General features: G+C 38.8%; 1 protein-coding gene across 1 annotated transcript in view; it reads right to left on the reverse strand.

Moving 5' to 3' along the window:
• Nucleotides 1-19,623, reverse strand: part of kdrl (kinase insert domain receptor like) — a 197,265-nt gene that overhangs the window by 80,984 nt on the left and 96,658 nt on the right. Inside the window, exons 9-11 of the mRNA XM_048544908.2 lie at nt 16,597-16,772; nt 12,284-12,440; nt 11,299-11,422 (exon numbers count right to left, since the gene is read on the reverse strand). Coding sequence (XP_048400865.1) covers nt 11,299-11,422; nt 12,284-12,440; nt 16,597-16,772 — 457 coding nt within the window. The remainder of the gene's footprint in view (nt 1-11,298; nt 11,423-12,283; nt 12,441-16,596; nt 16,773-19,623) is intronic.

The raw sequence follows: 19,623 nt of genomic DNA on the forward strand, positions 1-19,623 counted from the left end.
ACAGAAATAAATTGGCAAAGGGATATAGATAGGTTAAGTGAGGAGACAAAAACTTGGTATGTTGAGTTCAACATAAAAAGTGTTACGTTAGGTACTGTGGTAGGAAGAATAAAAAGCAGTTGATTAGTTAAAAGAAGAGGAACTCCAAAAACGTGCAGTGTGGAGGGATCAGAGTGTTCTTGTGTAAGAAGCACAAAATGTTAGCATGCAGATGCAACAAATAATTAAGAAGGCGAATGGAAATCTAAACTTTATTGGAAGGAGTTGGATTTAAAAAAAACAGCAGAGAATTCTTGATACAACTGTACAGTGTTGGTGAAGCTGCTCTTGGAGTACTGTGTACAGTTTTTGGTCCCAATATTTGACAAATTTATACTGGCCTTGGAAGGAGTTGAAAAAAGATTTACCATGCTGATTACTGGAATGAAAGGATTGATTTATAGAGAATAGCTGAACATTTTGGGTCTTTGCTTATAAGACTTTAGGAGAACGAGAGGGGTGATCTTATGGAAACAGACAAAATTCTGAAGAGGCTTGACGAGGTGAATTTTGAGACAGCATTTCCTCTAGCTAGGGAATATCAAACTTGGGGACATAGTTACAAAATAAGACACTTCATTCATAAGTGGGGTGTGAAGTAGTTTTTTTCTCTCAAGGAGAAGTGAATGTCTGGAATTCTGTACCCCAGACTGTTGTGGATACTAGATCACTGAATGTAATCAAAGAAGAGGGAGATTAAGTTTTGCAATATCAAGGTGCTGAAAGTTATGAGGAGTTGGTGCAATAGACCTGGGCGAATCAGCCAAGATCTTATAGAATGTCAGGGTAGATTCAAGAGTCTGAATGGCCTACTCCTGCGCCGATTTCTTATGTTCAAATGTTCTAATGCTATAAAATTGTAATTATTTCCGGTAACATACAGTAAATGTACTGCAGAGTCTACAAAAATATAAAAAGCATGCTTTGGTTAGTTTTTTTAAAGTGAGATGATTGAAAGTCTTTTGCCATCTCTTTCCAACTTTAGTCAACAACACAGTATATCCCATATTAAATAGACCCTCTTGCAGGTGCTGCAGGCTGATCCTACATTAGATACTGACGCACAAGAAAGTGCTTTGTGTTAAATGGCAACAGTCAGTTTAACAAAGTGTAGAGCTGGATGAATAAAGCAGGCCAAGCAGCAGCATAGGAGCAGAAAAGCTGATGTTTCAAGCTGATGAAACGCCAGCTTTTCTGCTCCTGAGATGCTCCTTTGACTGTGCCCCCTGGTTTTGGATTGATGTTGCGATGAAATATTCACTATTTGGTGATAAAAACACTTTCAGCTGTATTAATCAAATTGCAACATATTACCTTAACTTTTTAAGCTGACAAGGATTTTCTTAAAACAAAACACGTTTTAAAACTCGAGGTTTTAAAATGTTGCCTGACTATGCTGATTTTGCACTCTGATATGCAAATATGTTTGAATTGAAAGTTAACAAAATAAAACGTTTCCCAAATGAGTGCAATTGCTTTACTAAATTTATCGTTACTTTGCCATCAATGTCCAAAGTAGAAACTATACCCTAGTTCAGTTTACACTCTCAACTGCTTTTACACAGAACATGTGCAATATTGATTGCAGAAGCTGTGAATCAAACAAAAGAGTGGGATCAGTATGTTAGGGCTGGTAGTACATAAATTGGCATTTGAGCGCTCCAGGTTACGGGTTGATGATGAAACTTGATGAATACTTGGTATTGACTAAAAGAAAAAAAGATAAATATTGACTCAAATAATATTCTGGAAATGTGCATTTCAATCACACTCTAAAAGAAATTAACATTTTATATAAGATGCCAGAATTGGTGTATATTTCCACAAAAATATTAATCTATCTTTATCTTTAAACCTGCTGCGCAATATGTGATATTGATTTATATAGTATCTCAAAGGACTAAAGAAACTTCATAAATGTGACTCACCAACTGTGCAAACCACATGTTTCACATATAAATCGGTGTTTCCTTTCTTATGCAACATAATTAATGGCTTACAAATGTTCCTGGAGCTGTTCAAAATATTTCTGTGACATTTTGAAATAACTAACACAATGGTATCTGTTGAGTCAATTTTTCAGAATTTTTGATTGTACTTGTCTATCTGGAACTGATTTTGGATTGAATTGTGCACTATATTTTAAAGATATGTAAATTGACGTGGAATTCAAAACACTCAAGCTATAAACATTGAAGTTGTTCAGTGGTGTAGTGGTAATGTCACTAATTTGGTAATCCTCAAAGCCCAGGCTAACGGTCTGGGGACATGGGCCTGAATCGACCATTGCAGACGATGAAATCTGAAATTTTAAAAAAAGCCTAGAATTGGAAGCCAGCTGAAAGGTGGCCATGTTATTCATTCTCAATTATTCAAATTGTTTGGTTTACTTTAGGTAAGGAAATATGCCATCCTTACAAGGTTTAGCTTACACATGACTCAAAACCCACACTCAGCAGCCCTCTGAAGTGGTTAGTCCCACTTGGTTGTGTCAAACCATTAAGAACTGTGTGGTGTTCAAGGGATTCACAAAGGTAACTCACCACTACATTCTCTAGAGCAGTTAGTGATGGCCAATAAATGCTGGCCTAACCAATGATGCGCACATCAGATGAACAAATAAAAGAAAAGCAAGATGAACTACCTAGGAATATCATCTCATTCAAATATATTGAGGGTCAATTGTCTTATTTGCCACCCAGTAACAAGATGACCTTTATTCAGGTTAAAACATTAGGAGATGGTTTCTTTAAATTTAGAACCTAAGGTGTGAGGAGAGTTAATTGGCATTAGTGACAGACCTGTAAATGAATTGCTGACAAAGGAAGAAATTAGCATTACAGATTTTTGCCTAAGATCACAGAGAAGAGAACAAAGGACATACGGACAGTTCTGCTTTAAACATGAGACTGTCAGTTAAACCTGAAAGATATAGCTGGAAGATAAAATGCAAAAGGACGACATTTGTAACAGAAATTGTTAGAAAGAAAGTCATGCCAAAAACAAGAAAGCTGAGTATACAATTTTCGAGAGAAGTGAAATTGAATTGAGTAGGTGGAATTTGCGTTGACTGGAGGTCCACTTGCCACCCGTGAAATGATCTGAATGTAAAATGTTACAGTCTGCCCACTGATAAGTTTGTTTCAGTTTTAAAGTGATGCTTTCTCTGCTGATAGGCAATAAGTGTCCTGCTGTATCTTTCTCTCCCAGCAACAATAGTTTTCACCTTGCTACTGGAGGAAAATAATCGAAGGTCATAACAGGCTGGGTGCTAGGAGGAAGATTCTGCCAAACCGCTATGATCATCCCCACTCCCAGCAGAGAAAACCCAGGTCCGTTTTCTTTCAAAAAATTCTGCCTCTGACATTCTTGTTTTGCAAATCCATGATTGTGCCAGTATTTGTAGTGTTTCAGACTATCTCACTAAGAGAAGAAAGCTAGAAAAGAGAGAGGGCTTGAGGAGAAGAAAGAGGAAAAAAGGAAACCAGGTAAAATATGTTGATAATATTTACCAACATGAACAGTGAGAACAGAGCCGCAAGTTTGGGTCTGCAGTAGTGCGGACAGTATCAACAAGAGGGAAAAACACACTTGATCTCATCCTCACCAATCTGCCTGACACAGATGCATCAATCCATTGCAAAATTGGTAAGAGTGATTACCGCACAGTCCTCGTGAAGATAAAGTCCCATTTTCACATTGAAGTTACGTTGTCTTATGTTGTGTGGCTTGGTGAATGAGACAGATTTGAACTGATTTAGTAATGTAATACTGGGTGCCCAGGAGATGGTGCAGGCCATCGGCACCCGAATTGTATTCAAATACAATCTCCAACCTCATATTCCTGCTCTACCATTGCCTTCAGCTAAGAGTCCGAGTGGATGATCCATCTTGGCTCCGCCTTTTAGGCTTCAACCAGCTTGGCCAATATTGGTACAGTCAAGTCATGCTTGGTGATGGACATTTGAAGTTCACAGTACATTCTGTGCTCGTCACCCTTGGTGCTTCCTGCAATTAGTGTTAAATATGGAGGATTACAGATTCATCAGCTGAAGACTGGGGAGGGTGTGAAGGTTTGGGGGTAATAGTGTGACATGATAATCAGTAGGAGGTTTCCTTGCCCAGTATGAAAGATGCCAATCTTCAACCAATTCGATTCACTCTTTGTGGTATCAAGAATAGGCTGGAAGCACTGCATGCTGCATAGGTTTTGGCCCTGAAAATATTCCAGCAATGGGACTGAAGATGAGCACCAAAGGTTGCTGTCCCCCTGGTCAAGTTGTTCCAATACAGCTATAACACTGGCATTTTTCAGAAAATGTGGTGAATTGTCCAGGGCTGTCTGCACACAGAAAGCGGGGTAAATCCAACCTTATCAATTACTGCCCAATCAGTCTATCTTAGTCTTCAGAAAAATGATGGAAAAGACCATCAACAGTGTTATAAAGCAGCAATTGAGGATAAAACATAGCCTGCTCGTTGGTGCTCAGTTTAGGTTTCACAAAGGCCAGTTAGCTCCTGAATTCATTACAGCTTTGCTTCAAACACTGACAGAAGAGCTTCACTTCAGTGGTGAGGTGAGGGTCACTGCCCTCAATGTCAAGGCAAAGTTTAACCGAGTGTAGCTTCATAGAGCCCTGGAAAAATAGTAGTCAATAAGAGTCCACTTGTTGGAGTCATACCAAGAAAAAATGAAAATAGTTGTGGTAGTTGGACATCAGTCATCTTGGTTTCAGGATATCTCTGTAGGGGTTCCTTAAGGCAGTGTTCTCAGCCCAACCATTTGCAGCGCTTCATCATAAAGTCAGAGTGGGGATGTTCACTGATGTCTCCCTGACACAGGAAGGATATTGTGAAACTTGAAAGGGTTCAGAAAATATTTACAAGGATGTTATCAGAGTTAGAGGGCTTGAGCTATAGGGAGAGGCTGAATAGGCTGGGACTATTTTCCTTGGAATGTCGGAGGCCGAGCAGTGACCTTATTGAGGTTTATAAAAATCACGAGGGCCTCGGATAGGGTAAATGGACAAAGTTGTCTCCCTGGGGTAGGGGAGTCCAAAACTAGAGGACATAGGTTTAAGATGAGAGACGAAAGATTTAAAAGGGACTTAAGGGGCAACTTTTTCATGCAAACAGTAGTCCGTCTATGGAATGTGCTGCCAGAGAAAGTGGTGGAGGCGCGTACAGTTACAACATTTAAAAGGCATTCTGGGTGGGTATATGAATAGGGAGGGTTTAGAGGGAGAGAGATAATGGGAACTGCAGATGCTGGAGAATCTGAGATAACAAAGTATAGAGCTGGATGAACACAGCAGGGCAAGCAGCATCTGAAGAGCACAAAAGCTGACGTTTTTGGCCTAAATCCTTCATCAGAAAAGGGGGAGGGGGAGGGGGTTCTGAAATAAATATGGAGAGAGGGGGAGGCGGATCGAAGATGGATAGAGGAAAAGATAGGTGGAGAGAAAACAGACAAGTCAAAGAGGCGGGGATGGAGCCAGTAAAGGTGAGTGTAGGTGGGAAGGTAGGGAGGGGATAGGTCAGCCCGGGGAGGACGGACAGGTCATGGGGGAGGGATGAAGTTAGGAGGAAGGAAATGGGGGTGAATCTTGAGCTGGGAGGAGGGGATAGGTGAGAGGAAGAACTGGTTAGGGAGGCGGGGATAAGCTGGGCTGGTGTTGGGATGCAGTAGGGGAAGGGGAGATTTTGAAGCTTGTGAAATCCACATAGATACCATTGGGTTGCAGGGTTCCCAAGTGGAATAGGAGTTGCTGTTCCTGCAACCGGGATATGGGCCAAATGCAGGCAAATGGGACTACATTTATTTAGGATAGCTGGTTGGCATGGACAAATTGGACTGAAGGGTCCATTTCTGTGCAGTACATCTCTGTGACTCTATAATTGCACAATGTTCAGTGCCATTCATAACTACAAGTGCCAATATAAGAGAACCTAACTATCACCATTTGACATTCAGTGGCATTATTACTATTGAATTCCCTACTATCAATCTGCTGGAGGTTGTTATTGACCAGAAACTGAACTGAACTCACTATATAAATACAGCAGATAGAAAAGCAGCTCGGGTGCTGGGAATCCTGCAAACAGTAACTCACCCGCTGCCTCCACAAAGCCTAATCACTAGCTGTAAGCACAAGTCCCGTGATGCAACAGTCTCCACTACCCTGACTTAGTGCACCTTCAACAGAGCTCAACAAGCTTGACACCATCTGACAAAGTGATCTGCTTGATTAGCACCACATCCATTCTTTCCATCAATTATGCACAGTAGCAGTAGTGTGTACTATCTATAAGATGTACCACAGAAAATTACCAAGGGTCTTTAAACAACATCTTCCGAACCTATGACCACTGCTGTACATATGGATAAGTTCAGCATGTACATGGCAACACAACCACGTGCAAGTTTCTCTTTAAGCCACTCACCATTCAGACTTAGAAAGATCTTGCCTTTTTTTCCTCTGACATTGGATCAACACCTTGGGAACTCTCTCCCTAACAGCTTTATGGGTGTAGCCAACCAAATGACTCAGTAGTTCAAGAAACTGACTCACCACCATTTTCTCATGGTCAATTAGGGATGTGCATTGAATGGTCACTCACCTGATGAAGCCTACAATGCTGATTGAATGAAAAGAAGTTCCCAAGCCTGTCAATCTGGTGCTTTTGGCACATGTAATTAAGTCACCCATCATATGTCGAGATAGGAAGAACTGTCGGTGCTGGAGTCAGGGCTAACACAGTGTGGAGCTGGAGGAGCACAGTGGGCCAGGCAGCATCGGAGGAGCAGGAAAGTTGATGTTTCAATGCTCCTCCAGCTCCACACTGTGTTAACTCATCATACATGGTTGGCTCTGCAATTTTGGCACATAAATCTTGCTCAGGAAATGCATTATTAAGGAATATTTTCACTCAGACTTCCAGAGGAATAATTAGATTCCACTCTGATTTCACAGCAAAGGTGCTTCATAAACTGAAGACCCAAGTTGAGCAGCTTGATCTGTCGCTGGCTTTCCCCAGCTGAAAAATCCAAACACATAGTCTATGTGCGTAAGTATTGTTCATTCATTATAGCCATAAAACTCAGTCATAAAACAGTCAAGTGTTCCCATGTACAACAAGTCCAGGAATTAACTGCAAAATTGTAGTTTTGAAGAAAATTGGCTAATGTGGAGAGGATGTTTCCTCTTAAGGAAGAATCTAGAACTAGGGGTCATTGTTTAAAACATAGGGGCTGCATATTTAAAACAGATGAGCAAATTGTTTTCTTAAAGTGTTGTAAATCTTTCAAACTCTCTTCTTAAAAGGGTCATGGAAGCAGATTCTCTGAATATTTTTAAGGTAAGAGGATAAACCCTTGGTAAGTAATGGGGTGTAAGGTTATCAGGGTAGACTAGACACAAATTTGAGATTACAATCAGTTCAGCCATGATAGTATTAAATGGGGCAGCAGTCTCAAGGGGCTGAATGGCCTAGTCCTGCTCCTTGCTTATATGTTGTAATTGCCTCATTTTTAAAAGTAAATTCCAATGTCTTTCATTGGCCATTCAAAGGCAATTCTGGCATCTCTGCAAGTTTTCAAACTTTACTGCACAAATTTATTAAATATGAAGTGTCTCCTAAACAAATTAACCACAAATAAGTAAACTAGACTCAAGAAGAGTCTGCAGTATGAAATGGTGCCAGCCTGTTTTCAAAGGCTGAAATATGTAGTTTTTGGAATCAAGCTATCTTGCAGTGTTTCAGATCAAAGAAGGTTTCAACATTGGCACTTGAGCTCTGTTTTGAATTAATTTAGAATGGTTTTGAAATTGATGGAAGATTTATCTACTTTCTCAAAGATCTTCTAATCTAATACCCTACCGCTTTTGAGGTATAGAAACACACAGAGACTTCAAACTCATACTTAGCTTTGTAGAGAATGGTAAAAATGTTAGATTGAACCTTCAGTGCTCTAAATTAAATAATGTTGGTGGCTGAACTCTCCTAAATTAGAGAAAGAATAAAAGTAGCTTTTGGTAGCAAATACCTGATTCAACGACATTAAAATATTCAGTAACTAATTCCTTGTGTCCAGGTAAGAATTGATGGAGTGACTGCCTGCTTTTCCCACACCTTATTTGACCACAACAATTTTGTTTAAATGAACAATATGCTACTTTATTCGGGGAGTGTTTAACTGTTCAAGTGCCGTGCTGGAAAGAGTGCACAAAAATATATTTTCAACCAGAGGAGTCATATTTATTATGCTTACACCAGATTTAAATGAAACTAATAAAACAGTTCTAACTCTCACACATATATGAAAGGTTTCACACACTCTCTTTCACACACACACACACACACACACACACACACACACACACACACACACACACAAAAGTTACAAAGTGGAGGATAAATTAAGCTTTTTTTTTAAATGTCAGAAACATCAGTTATATATAGGTTTGGTAGATTGATGCCTTGATTGGTTTAAGATTAGTCTGAAGTGTCTTTTTGGATTCTGTGTTAGATGATTTACGGATGTTGATTTCTAGCTTTTCATCTTCTGGAGAGAGCAGCTGAATTTGATTCTTAAACACTGCCTGAGGTGCCAGAACAGCTAAACAACAGGGAAGGTTTGAACTTCCAGGATTGATTGCAAGCGAGCGAACGATGACTCAGGGACCTTCCATTTTAGCATCTCTTCTTTTCTGATCTGATGAAAAGCAGCTTCTTAAATGTGAGAGGGTGAGTGGGCTTTGTCATGTGATTTCCTCTCATCAACCACTAATTATTCAAACATGGTCATAACAGGTTGATTCCAGGTCTGTGGCTTAGTCGTGCTTACGTTAGAGTTGGAAGAGTTCCCTCCTTAGCCAGGGTTCATTGCCCAAAGCAATTGCATCTAATGACTTGTTCCACAGCCCAGTTGAATAAACAGGTACTGTTTTGATGTTTTGTGACTGGGTCAGGAGATGAGACCACTTGGATCTTTTAAAGTGATTATCTCTGATAGGTTCTTCTAGACAGCTTGCCTCTGTTATTAATGACTTTGGAATTTTTAGGATGTAATGAAGCAAATATATAACTCATGGAAGCTGGTGGGTAAGCCATTTCTAAAGATTTGTTGTTGCTCAGTATTTTTAAAAGTTGATCAATGCTTTCAGCCCATTAAATAAAAAAAAGTTGTGAAGCATAGCTTTGTAACAGTGTCACTAGCAGTTCTCACTCCAGAGTGAGAACGTTCCCACTTGACTCTGTAAGTTTAAAACAAAAGGACTGCACATAGATAATATCGCAAGACTCCATAAGTTGAGCATTGGGGTTCCATCATAGAATTGACTAGAAATGTTCTAACATAAACAAACCCACACAATGCTTTGCTTTGCATGAGGTTTTCTTGAATGGATCTTTTGTCTTATTTTTCATAATATAGGATTGTTTTCATATATCCTCATCACTGATTCTTATCCAATATATCCTGTAGGAAAATTGATGGCACTTTTGCATAGGTCAAAACAGAGCACAGTCAACTTTAAAAACAATGCTTTTGAAATATACTACTGGTAAGACTCAGTTTGTTGTCCGTCCGTCAGCTGGGATACAGGATCTTTTCCTAAAGGACAATAATGAACTAATTGGAGTTAAATGACAATTGGGTACTTTTTCTTAAAGCATGCTTTTCCTTTTCTGGTACTATTCCACAAGTTTAATCAGATTTATTAATTTCAGTTTAACAATGTGACATGGGGGGATTTCATCTTGAGGGAGCCAAGATCTGAGAGGAGGGAGGGAGGGAGGGGTAGCGGAGGACAAGTTATTTTTGTTTTGGCTATTTGTGAAAAATTGGTTGGTGAAAAGCAGCTCTCTTATTTTACCATTTACAAAATAAAACAATTTTCTTCTCGAAAATCTTCAGAATAAAAGGAGCTTGTGTGGCATTGGTATGAAAATATGTTTTGTATCCAAAAGTTGCAGCTCAGTTCATTCAGCAAAGTTGTAAAAAGAGTGGCAATAATATTTGTAAGTGACCCAAACAGCAATTCTTAAAATGGCCGAACATTTACATATTTTCACCTTGCAAACTACAAAGCTTTCAAAAACAGTTCGTCCTGAGTGAAAGTAGCCAATCAAGGTAGTCAACTAAGACGAGAGTGAATGATCCATTCCATAAACTCCTAACAGACATAATCTGTTTATTCAGGGATACAGAAAGAGCTGCTAAAGTCAATCACTTGAGACGATGGATAATGGGGAAGAAGAGAGCTCCATCAGTAATCTATTCTATTCTAATCTAATCTAATCACTGTGAATAATTGATCTAGAATTTTACTCGGTTTGCTATGGCCATATTTCATAACTGCTAGTCTGTAAGTGTAAATCATCTGATAGCAAATCAACACTTTGTGTTTTAAAAAAAGACACTACTTTTGCAGAATCAGAATCAGACCGTCCATGAGTGAGTAACTGTGAAAGGAGAACTTGGAAGTCCTCTCACTCTCAAATTATTCTGCAAGAGTATGTCCTGAATTTATGTGACCAACCAAGCAACACAGGCAGTGATTCAATGTAAACCCAATATCTGTTAACTTTCAAAAAGAGACAGAGATCTTCTGTCAGGATTTGAAATTGTGTCTCTGCACACAATCTGGAAAAATCACCAAATGCCTGAAACTATCTAAATCATCAATTTAAACATCCAGATATGCTGGCCTTCTTTTAGAAACTCTTAACTTAGCATCCCTTCCTATAATCTGTGTGTATGTCATTTGTCTTGATGTATTTGGGAACTTGAGATGAAATTTTTAAATTATTTTAATCCATTGAGTGTTAAAGACAAAAACACACAATTTGCTTCTCTTTTAACAATGTGATAAAAAACCTCTGCACGTGAGTATTTTATATTCAGACCACTTGAGAGGTTGAATACTCACTGAATTGACAAATCGATTTATAACACTACTTTCAATCAACTGAATGGTGGAAAGAGAGGGAGTCAGTCCATCACGTTTTACCTGGACGTAACAGGGCTATGTAAGTGGTGCTCAATCCATAACCACCAGTTTCCCTCCATGCTCACAAAGAAAATTACCAGTGCAGGCATTAAGTCTCTAGTTCATTATCTAAATCACCACTCTACTATCTTCTGCATGACATATCCTGCATTATAACATCCTTTGATTTGTTACGGGTGGGTTTTGGCAACGACATTTACCCCATAATACAAATGCACAAAATCCAAATAGATTGCATACATACACTGTTTCTATCCTCATGTTGTTCTGTTTTGTTATTGATTTTCTCAATCCTGTTGCCTTGGTCTGACTGTAAATTTGCTGTATGTTCTGTAATGTTAATTTTCATATCATCGTTTGTTTCACACCTGTCAATGGATGATAAAGAACAGTTACAAACAAGACCTGGATGGCTTCAAAGGAACGTGCGTGCAATTATTAATAGTATTTTGCGAGAAAATGCCCAGTGTTGAAAGCAAATTTGCTTGTAAATTATACTTAAAGAAACACGTGTGTTGATAGATGATAAAAGAGAAAAAAAAGCTTTTCCCATGTTTGATTGCAGTGTCCTGATCTAGATGTCCGTGACAGATTAGACAGGCAATACAAGTCTGAAACCTAGAGGAAAGTAGCCACATTGCAGTCATTGGGAAAGGAACAATTGGGTTACTGGGAATGCCTTTCCATGAGGGAGGAAGCCAGACAACAACAGGAAAGCAAATCATGCGTCATTTCACACAGGAAAGTGCTTCACCTTCTGTTAAGCCAAGATAAGAATGCTCTCAAGGCCCACAAAGATGAAGGCCACTGCTATCACACTCCACTCTAATGTCTCTGTCTGAGCAAATCTATCATGTAAACAAAATAAAGTTGATTGACTGCAATGAGGATCTGCAAGAAATGTGATAGTAGTGAAGGATTAGAGGTTAAAGACAGGCAGCGATGATATATATACTTCTTAAGTACACTTCATATCCTTGTTGACCACATACAAGAACCACTTCCTTTGACCCAGTTTATGTATAAACTCTTGGACAGGCATAAAAAGATCCGAAATAGTATGATATTTATATAAATCTTGTGAAGTACACATGGAAGTATGTTTGCTAGCTCCTGAGTACGTCAGATAAATTGCCTTTATTAATCCAATTCCTCTCCTTTGTATCCAAAGCCAATGTATGGCCTTAGGCCGATATCTACTGTGGGAAAGCAGGGAAAGTATGTCTTACATTTTGTCAGACTTGCTGATCATACAGGGCTGCCATTCCCAGTGAAAACTCGGAGATGGAATCCCAAAAGCAGTACAGGTCAACTTGTGTTTCTTCCCAAGCTGATAAAACATTTTGTCTTGGAGTCCTGCTCCTTTGTCATGGATCTGTGGTTTCTCTGAAAGAGAAAATTGTAGAAGGTGGGATTTTAATATTCTAGTGGAGAAAATAGTGCCTTGTTCACCAACATTATCATTGATTTATACTCCAATAATGTTCAGAAAATGCTGGGAAGAATAGCATTGCCAATCATTCCCAAGATGTGAGCATTGTTGGAAAGGTCAACATGCATCAACCATCCGTAGTTGCCCTTGAGAAGTCAATGGTGGCCAACTTTCTTGAACAATCAAGGTTCATGTGGGTTAGATAATCCCATACAGCCATTAGAAGGGGAGTTCTGGGAGTTTGATGCACTGACAGTGAAGGAACAGCCATATATGGTCGGTGTATGCAGATGATGTATGTCCCATAAATTAGTTGCCCTTCTTCTTCCAGATGGTGGAGGTCATGGATTTGGAAGGTGCTACTCTAGTAACACAATTAGCGAAACAAATTGTTGGACAATTTTCCAATATGGCCATCACTCCTTCCAAACTATATGCTGATAACTAAAGTAGTGATAAATCCCTTAATTGAACTTGAGTCAGTGCGCTGTCATGATGTCTTACATTCACCAATTGAATCAATACAAAAAAGAACTATGTATTGCTTTATGCATTATTTTATATGGAATTAGAAGTAGATTCCCTTAGTGCTTTGTGATGCCATCCTTGTAACTTAGTACATGACAGAATGAAAGCAGTAAATGCAAGTATTTTAATTGTTTGATCACATCAAAGATCATTTGGATTCCTGATCTGAGTCTGGTTCTCCATATTTATCAACAAATGATTGCACCATGCTCTCACTAAAACTCTTAAGAGACTTCTACAAGATTTATGATCAAGCCTCATTAGGATAATATTGATGAACCTCTGCCATGATTGAATAAACAATGAAAAGGGACATCCCTCTTTTACCTACGTTCTGTGAAGTTATTACATGTCAGGGTCCACGTGCATGTGTATAAAATGAATCTGTTGTAAAATTGAAGATACACATTTTGATCGTGTTCCTTTAACCAATCATTCTTGGAGAGATAATTGCATGAACGATCTCATTATCTCAGAGAAGCTAGTTCAGTTCTCACCAGACCTAGCTCTCTCAACTATTAGAAGTCTATAATAATTATCTTGATGATAGATCCATGGAGATGCATTCCTTTGATGGAATATGTAATCCCACCCACAGAATGACATGTGGCAAATGCTGACTAGAATGATTTTTTTGCCTCCAATGATTTGTTGAGGTGTGAGGCCCCCTTAATTGGGAGATTAATGCTGGCTGCAAGCTACACACATGGCATGAAGTTGATGTGCCTCCTGCATCACACTGATCAGGTGCAGAGAATTACTGATTAGAAACCCATGCCTGCCCAATTTAGCTGTTCAATCCGCAGCATTGTTCTTGGGTAGAAATATGGCATGCAATGCTCCAATGTCTCGCTTTTAATATAGTCAACATGACATTGTACATGGGAAATCCTGTTGCAGTAACTCGATTGAGTTCTTTGAGGAGGTGACAAAGAATGTTGATAAAAGCAGAGCAGTAAACTTTGTCTATATTGACTTCAGCAAATCATTCAACAAAGTTCCACATGGTAGACTGGTTAGTAAGGTTACATCACATGGGATCCAGGGGGAGCCAGCCAATTAGATACAAAATTGGCTTGAAGGTAAGAGTGGTGGTAGAGTTGTTTTACAGAGTGGAGACCTGTGACCACCAAGGACTGGCGCTGGATCCACTGCTTTTCGTCATTTATATAAATGATTTAGATATGAATTTGGGAGGTATGGTTATTGGTTGTAGATGACACCAAACTTGGTGTAGTGGACAGTTTAGAATGTTATCTAAGGTTACAATGGAACCTAATCAGATGGACCATTGGATTGAGGGTGATAGATGGAATTAAAATTTAGATAAATGTGAGGTGCTACATTTTGATAAGGTAAACCAGGGCAGGTCTTATACAGTTAGTGGTAGACCCTGGGGAGTGTTGCTGACCTCGGGGTGCAGATGCATAGTTCCTTGAAAGTGAAGTTACAGGTAGGCAGGATGGTGAAGAAGCATTTGGCACACTCACCTTCATTGGGCAATGAAAGATGGCGCCTCCAATTCCTTCCCACATCAATCTCTAAAAGTTGGGTTTTAATCCTCAAGCTTCTGACTTTGAGAGATGAATTCTCCCACTGAGCCAGGCTGAAGCTTGGTAGGAAGAAAGACTGAAGGAGGTAGGGAATTGCGGAGTTTTGAATTCCCAGCAAAGAATGATGCAGGATGTAATTCGCTAAATGGCGATAAAACTGTAGTAATTATATTTCACTGTAAAACCTTTTTGTTTGGATGGAAGCAAGGTTGCTTAAACTATGAATGCTTGTCATTAGGGACAAAAGTTTCAAAGAGCTATTGAGCTCAACAATGTCAGCAATTTGAATTAACCTGGATGTGAAATACTGAAAAATTTATAATTGCACTGCCACACATCATTAGTTGTGTAATGGCCTGTTAATCTGTCTATCAGCTAATCAGATGGTGAAATAAAAATCTACTCCGGTAACTAAGTTACAAGCATTCGGCATTGTAACAGGAAAGCTGCATATTTTGAAGATATTGTTGCCATATTTTTTTCTCAGTTTTTCCTAAAGGTGCCAACTTGATTGGTAATCTCTCTATAGATGCCTGTACCCCACAATTTCAGTGAGTAATCATGTGAGAACGTTAGCAAGCTACTTTACCTTAAGCTAAACGCAACACTGATCTCATCTGCTGCACAGAATAATATACCATTGGATAACTATTCCTGAATTGTATTGCAGTAATCTCATTATCATTAACTCAGTATCGATCAGGCATTGAATCTTTAGATTTTCTCGTCTTTAAGCTGCTGGCTCAGACCCCCTAGTGCAATTATCAGCAAGAACAATCAGAAGCGACAATCTCTGATTAAACTTTTACACTATATTTACCTTGAATATTTCTATTCATGGTTTGAAAATTTCCCTTTAATGGCCCATCTTGGGCTGATCAGTGGATTGTAGGTCATACTCTTAAATAGCTCAGCATTATCCATTTTTATTTGATCTTCACTTCTCTTCCCTGCCTAGACAAATGCTTGCGTTAAGCTGAGGAAGGGAATCTGAAGAAGGGTCACCAGACCTGAAACAATAACTCTGATTTTTTTCTTCACAGATGCTGCCAGATCTGCTGAGCTTTTCCAGCAACTTCCATTTTTGTTCCTGATTTACAGCACCCGCAATTCTTTCCGTTTTTAATTTCTGCATTAGTTGGGTTAGGGTTAGGAAATTAGGTACACAAATGCCGAAAGTGAAATCTTGCCAATGGTTTCAAAGTAAGGGTATTAAACCTGGGAGCTATCAGATCTGTCTATCCAGACTCCTATGATGGCCCTACAAACAGAAAAAATGGTGCTTTTCGCAAGCTATCACCTCATGGTTTTTTTTTTCAAAATTCCCTTGACAGACAATTGCTCTTGTGGTAATGGACCTTTCTATTACGCTGACTTCAAAAGAAATTTCGCTGGTGGAAGTACTTCTTATAATTATTACCAGCATTCCTTTCCTGTAACGCTGTTGAACTTTTTTTTAAACTGTGTCTGGCTTAGCTTTTTGTTCGTGAAAACTGCTTTGACAAGAAAGCACAGAAAAACTAAACACAACACGATGTGCAAATAATAAATCATTTATAGCCTACAAGGGAACTCTGCTGTATAACAAAAAGAACTGCAGTGCATGCTCGGAATTTCTTTGGTGAAAAAATCTGACTCCCAAAGGAATGCTTACTACTGCTGATGAAATTGAAATAGTTTGGGGGATTTTTTTTTGTTTTGTATTTGTATTATGCATACTCCCCATGAGCTTTTCCAGCTGACCCAGACCATTATGTACACTGAAATCAAAACAGAAATGTTGGAAATGCACAGCAGATTCATTTGAGCCTCAAAAGGAAAAGGAACTAATGCAGGCTAATGTTCTAAGTATAGTTAGATGTAGAGTTCTGATGGAGGCCAAATACTCGGGATGTTTGCTTGTCTTTATTCCTTTCAGAACACTATTACCATTTGCATTTTGAGGATTTTCTATTTTTATTTCAGATTCGTAACATCTGCAACAAACTATTATCTGCCGATAGACATAAATGAAATGTAATTAACTTACCATTTCTAAGCACTCTTAATGTGAAGGTGAGGTTCTTCTGTAGGTTATGCAGCTTATTGTTCAGTGAAATAGAAAAATTCCCTTCATCGTCTTTTGACACACGCATTATTTTTAATGAATATCGGTTTCGGACATAGCAAGTCTGATTCTGCGTAATGATTTTTCCATTTTTGTACCTGTTATACAAAGCTACAGATTAGGTGGAATAAATAAAGATTAACGTTCCTTGTGTATTTTGCCCCAATTGCAACTTTTCATATTTTCACTTCGTTTCAACCTACTTAATCCAACCATTTGGTATCATTTGTCATTCTGAATCAGAACTTCATGCCCCAGGATCTGAGTTTACTATTTCTGCCCACAATCCAGAGCAATACAGAAGAACTATTGCATTACCAGTTAGTGCCATCCTTCAGATAAAATGTTTCAAAAATATACTTTTTTATGATCATCAGACATTAATGATCCAACAACATGATTTGAAGAAAAGCAGAGTCTCTCAAACTTCTATCTGACCATTTTCATCATCAGAAACAGATGAATTAATTATTCATTACATTGATATGTGTGATGTTCTGTTATGAACAGCATAAAAACACAACGACTAGGACCTGGAGTTGGGAATTCAGCACCTCGAGCCCTCTTCATTGTATATTACAATTATGGCTTATCCCATCTCAGCCTCAATTCCAGTTTCCTGTCTGCTCTACATAACTCTTTAAACCATAACAAATTAAAATCTGCATTCACCTCCTTAAATTTATTCAGTGACCTGGCATCTACTGCACTCTGGCATAATGAATTCTATCGATTTAGAGGAATAATTCTTCACAACTCTGTTTTAAATTGTTACCCTTTAGCCTAAGGTGAGGTGAGAGAAGAAAGATTTAAAAAGACGTGAGGGACTTTTTTTAAAATATACTGAGAGTTGTTTGCGTTTGGAGTAGACTTACAGAGGAAGTGGTGGATGTGGGTACAGTAACAATACTTAAAAGACATTTGGATAGGTAGAAAATGTTTGGAAGGATATGGCCAAGTGCAGACAGGTGGGACTTGTTTAGTTTGGGATTTTGGTCAACATGGACTATTTGGACTGAAGTGCCTATTTCCATGCTCTGTGACTCGATGACACAAGACAGGTGACTCACATGAGTGCTACATTTGTTTACTGGTAGCAGCTATTGCACTTCAAAGTAACTCATTGTGTAACCAAGATGATTTGAAGTGACGATAACCAATATACAAGATGCCACATTATTACTCTTGGATTTCTGGAGAAGGGCCCTGTCCTGAAATGTCATCTTTCATGCTCCCCTGATGCTGCCTGGTCTGCTGTGTTCCTCCAGCTCCATACTGTGTTGTTTCTGACTCTAGCATCTGCAGTTCTTCCTATCCCATTGCTGCTCTTTCTTTGTTTTCATCGACAAGTGAAACAATAGTTTGTGGTAGAGGGATAGAGCGATGTGCATTATCGGCTGCAGTTAAAGTTTTGGGATTATGTTTTCCCTACCACTCATGCTCAACCCACATTCAGGTAACTGCCACTAGTAGTTATCAAAAGTAGACTGAAGATCATTTGGATGTGATGCCAAGTCTTTCCATTCAATGACAATTTAGGCTTAAATCTGGACTTGTGTTGAATGAGTTGCTCTTTTGCCTGTCTGGTGATGGGGGTGCCATGATGTAGAGGTACTCGTGTTGGAATGGGGTGGACAAATTCAAAAGACGCGTGACACCAGGTTATAGTCCAACAGGTTTATTTGAAATCACAAGCTTTTGGAGCATAACCCCTTCACCAAGGTGAAATGATGAAGGAGCAGCGCTCTGAAAGCTTGTGAAGGAGCACTCTTAAATCCTAAATGGTCTCCCCCAAATTCTCAAACTGTTACCCCAGTTCTGGAATCCTCAGTCTGTGATCACTGGTTCTGGATTATTACTTTTATGTATGTTTGCATGTTTGCATGTCTTCAAGGAGGCTGCAAAAGTTAAGCTGGATCATACATGGGTATAAATGGATATATTCTGATTTTATTTAAATGATTGTTTAATGATCTTTTAAAATATATGAGGAATCTAATTTTAATCAATTTTACAAATAAATAGCTTATTCGAAAATGTTTTAAATGTCATTTAGAAGTAAATGAAGATCAGATTACTGAGCAATGGATTGACATTGTGATTCAGCTTTATTTCTTTCATTCCATTATTCATCTGTAAGACAAGGAACAATTGAACTAAGCTGACACACAGCTTTAGTAAATATTTATTACAGCTGCTTGAATGTTTTTCCTACAATTCACTGACTGGAAAATAAATACAATATTAACTGAAATGTCTGGGAATCAGTCTTGCTTTCATACACAAATGGCAGAATGACTGTGCGTAGTGAGTAATAACAACCGCAAATACTGAATAATGCTTTAATGATCTACTGGAACTTCTCAAGTACAACTCCTTTCTTTTTATTAACTCATACTGTTTTATTTTTCATTTTCAAAGCTGTTAGGCCTAATCTCTGGAGCCTACTTGTAGTCAGGAAACTGACTTCAGATAGCAATTTCCTTACGTAAGCTTTAGCTAAAGTGCTGGTCTTGTTGGTTTAGGATGATTGTGGGCATTACTGTTTCTAGCAGCAACAATAACCTTTTACTTGGAAGTGTGCACTACATAGAGGTAGGGAAATCATGCTGGAGCACATGTTCTGTTTGTATTTTCATGTTCATCTTGTATAAAGCAGTGCCAATGCCTCAGTGTCCTAAAAAAGACTGCAATCCTGACAACGGGTTGCAACTTTCGCAAGTGCACATGCAAGAGTGGAAACTGCGCCTAACTGTTAGCAAAACCATAGCCACAATTCCATTATCAAGAGTTTGGTTGTATTCATGGAGTTAGTCATTTCCTGTGAAGGTACTTTAGTTGTCTGGTGGATGGCAGAGCAACAGGAAACAAACAAATTGACTCTGAGACACCAAAGCCTGGTAAGGGCTGACTTGATGGATTATGTTTGTGTCTTAGATATTGGACTGG

This window comes from Stegostoma tigrinum, chromosome 15, assembly GCF_030684315.1.
Source record: "Stegostoma tigrinum isolate sSteTig4 chromosome 15, sSteTig4.hap1, whole genome shotgun sequence".
NCBI classification, from domain to species: Eukaryota; Metazoa; Chordata; class Chondrichthyes; order Orectolobiformes; family Stegostomatidae; genus Stegostoma; species Stegostoma tigrinum.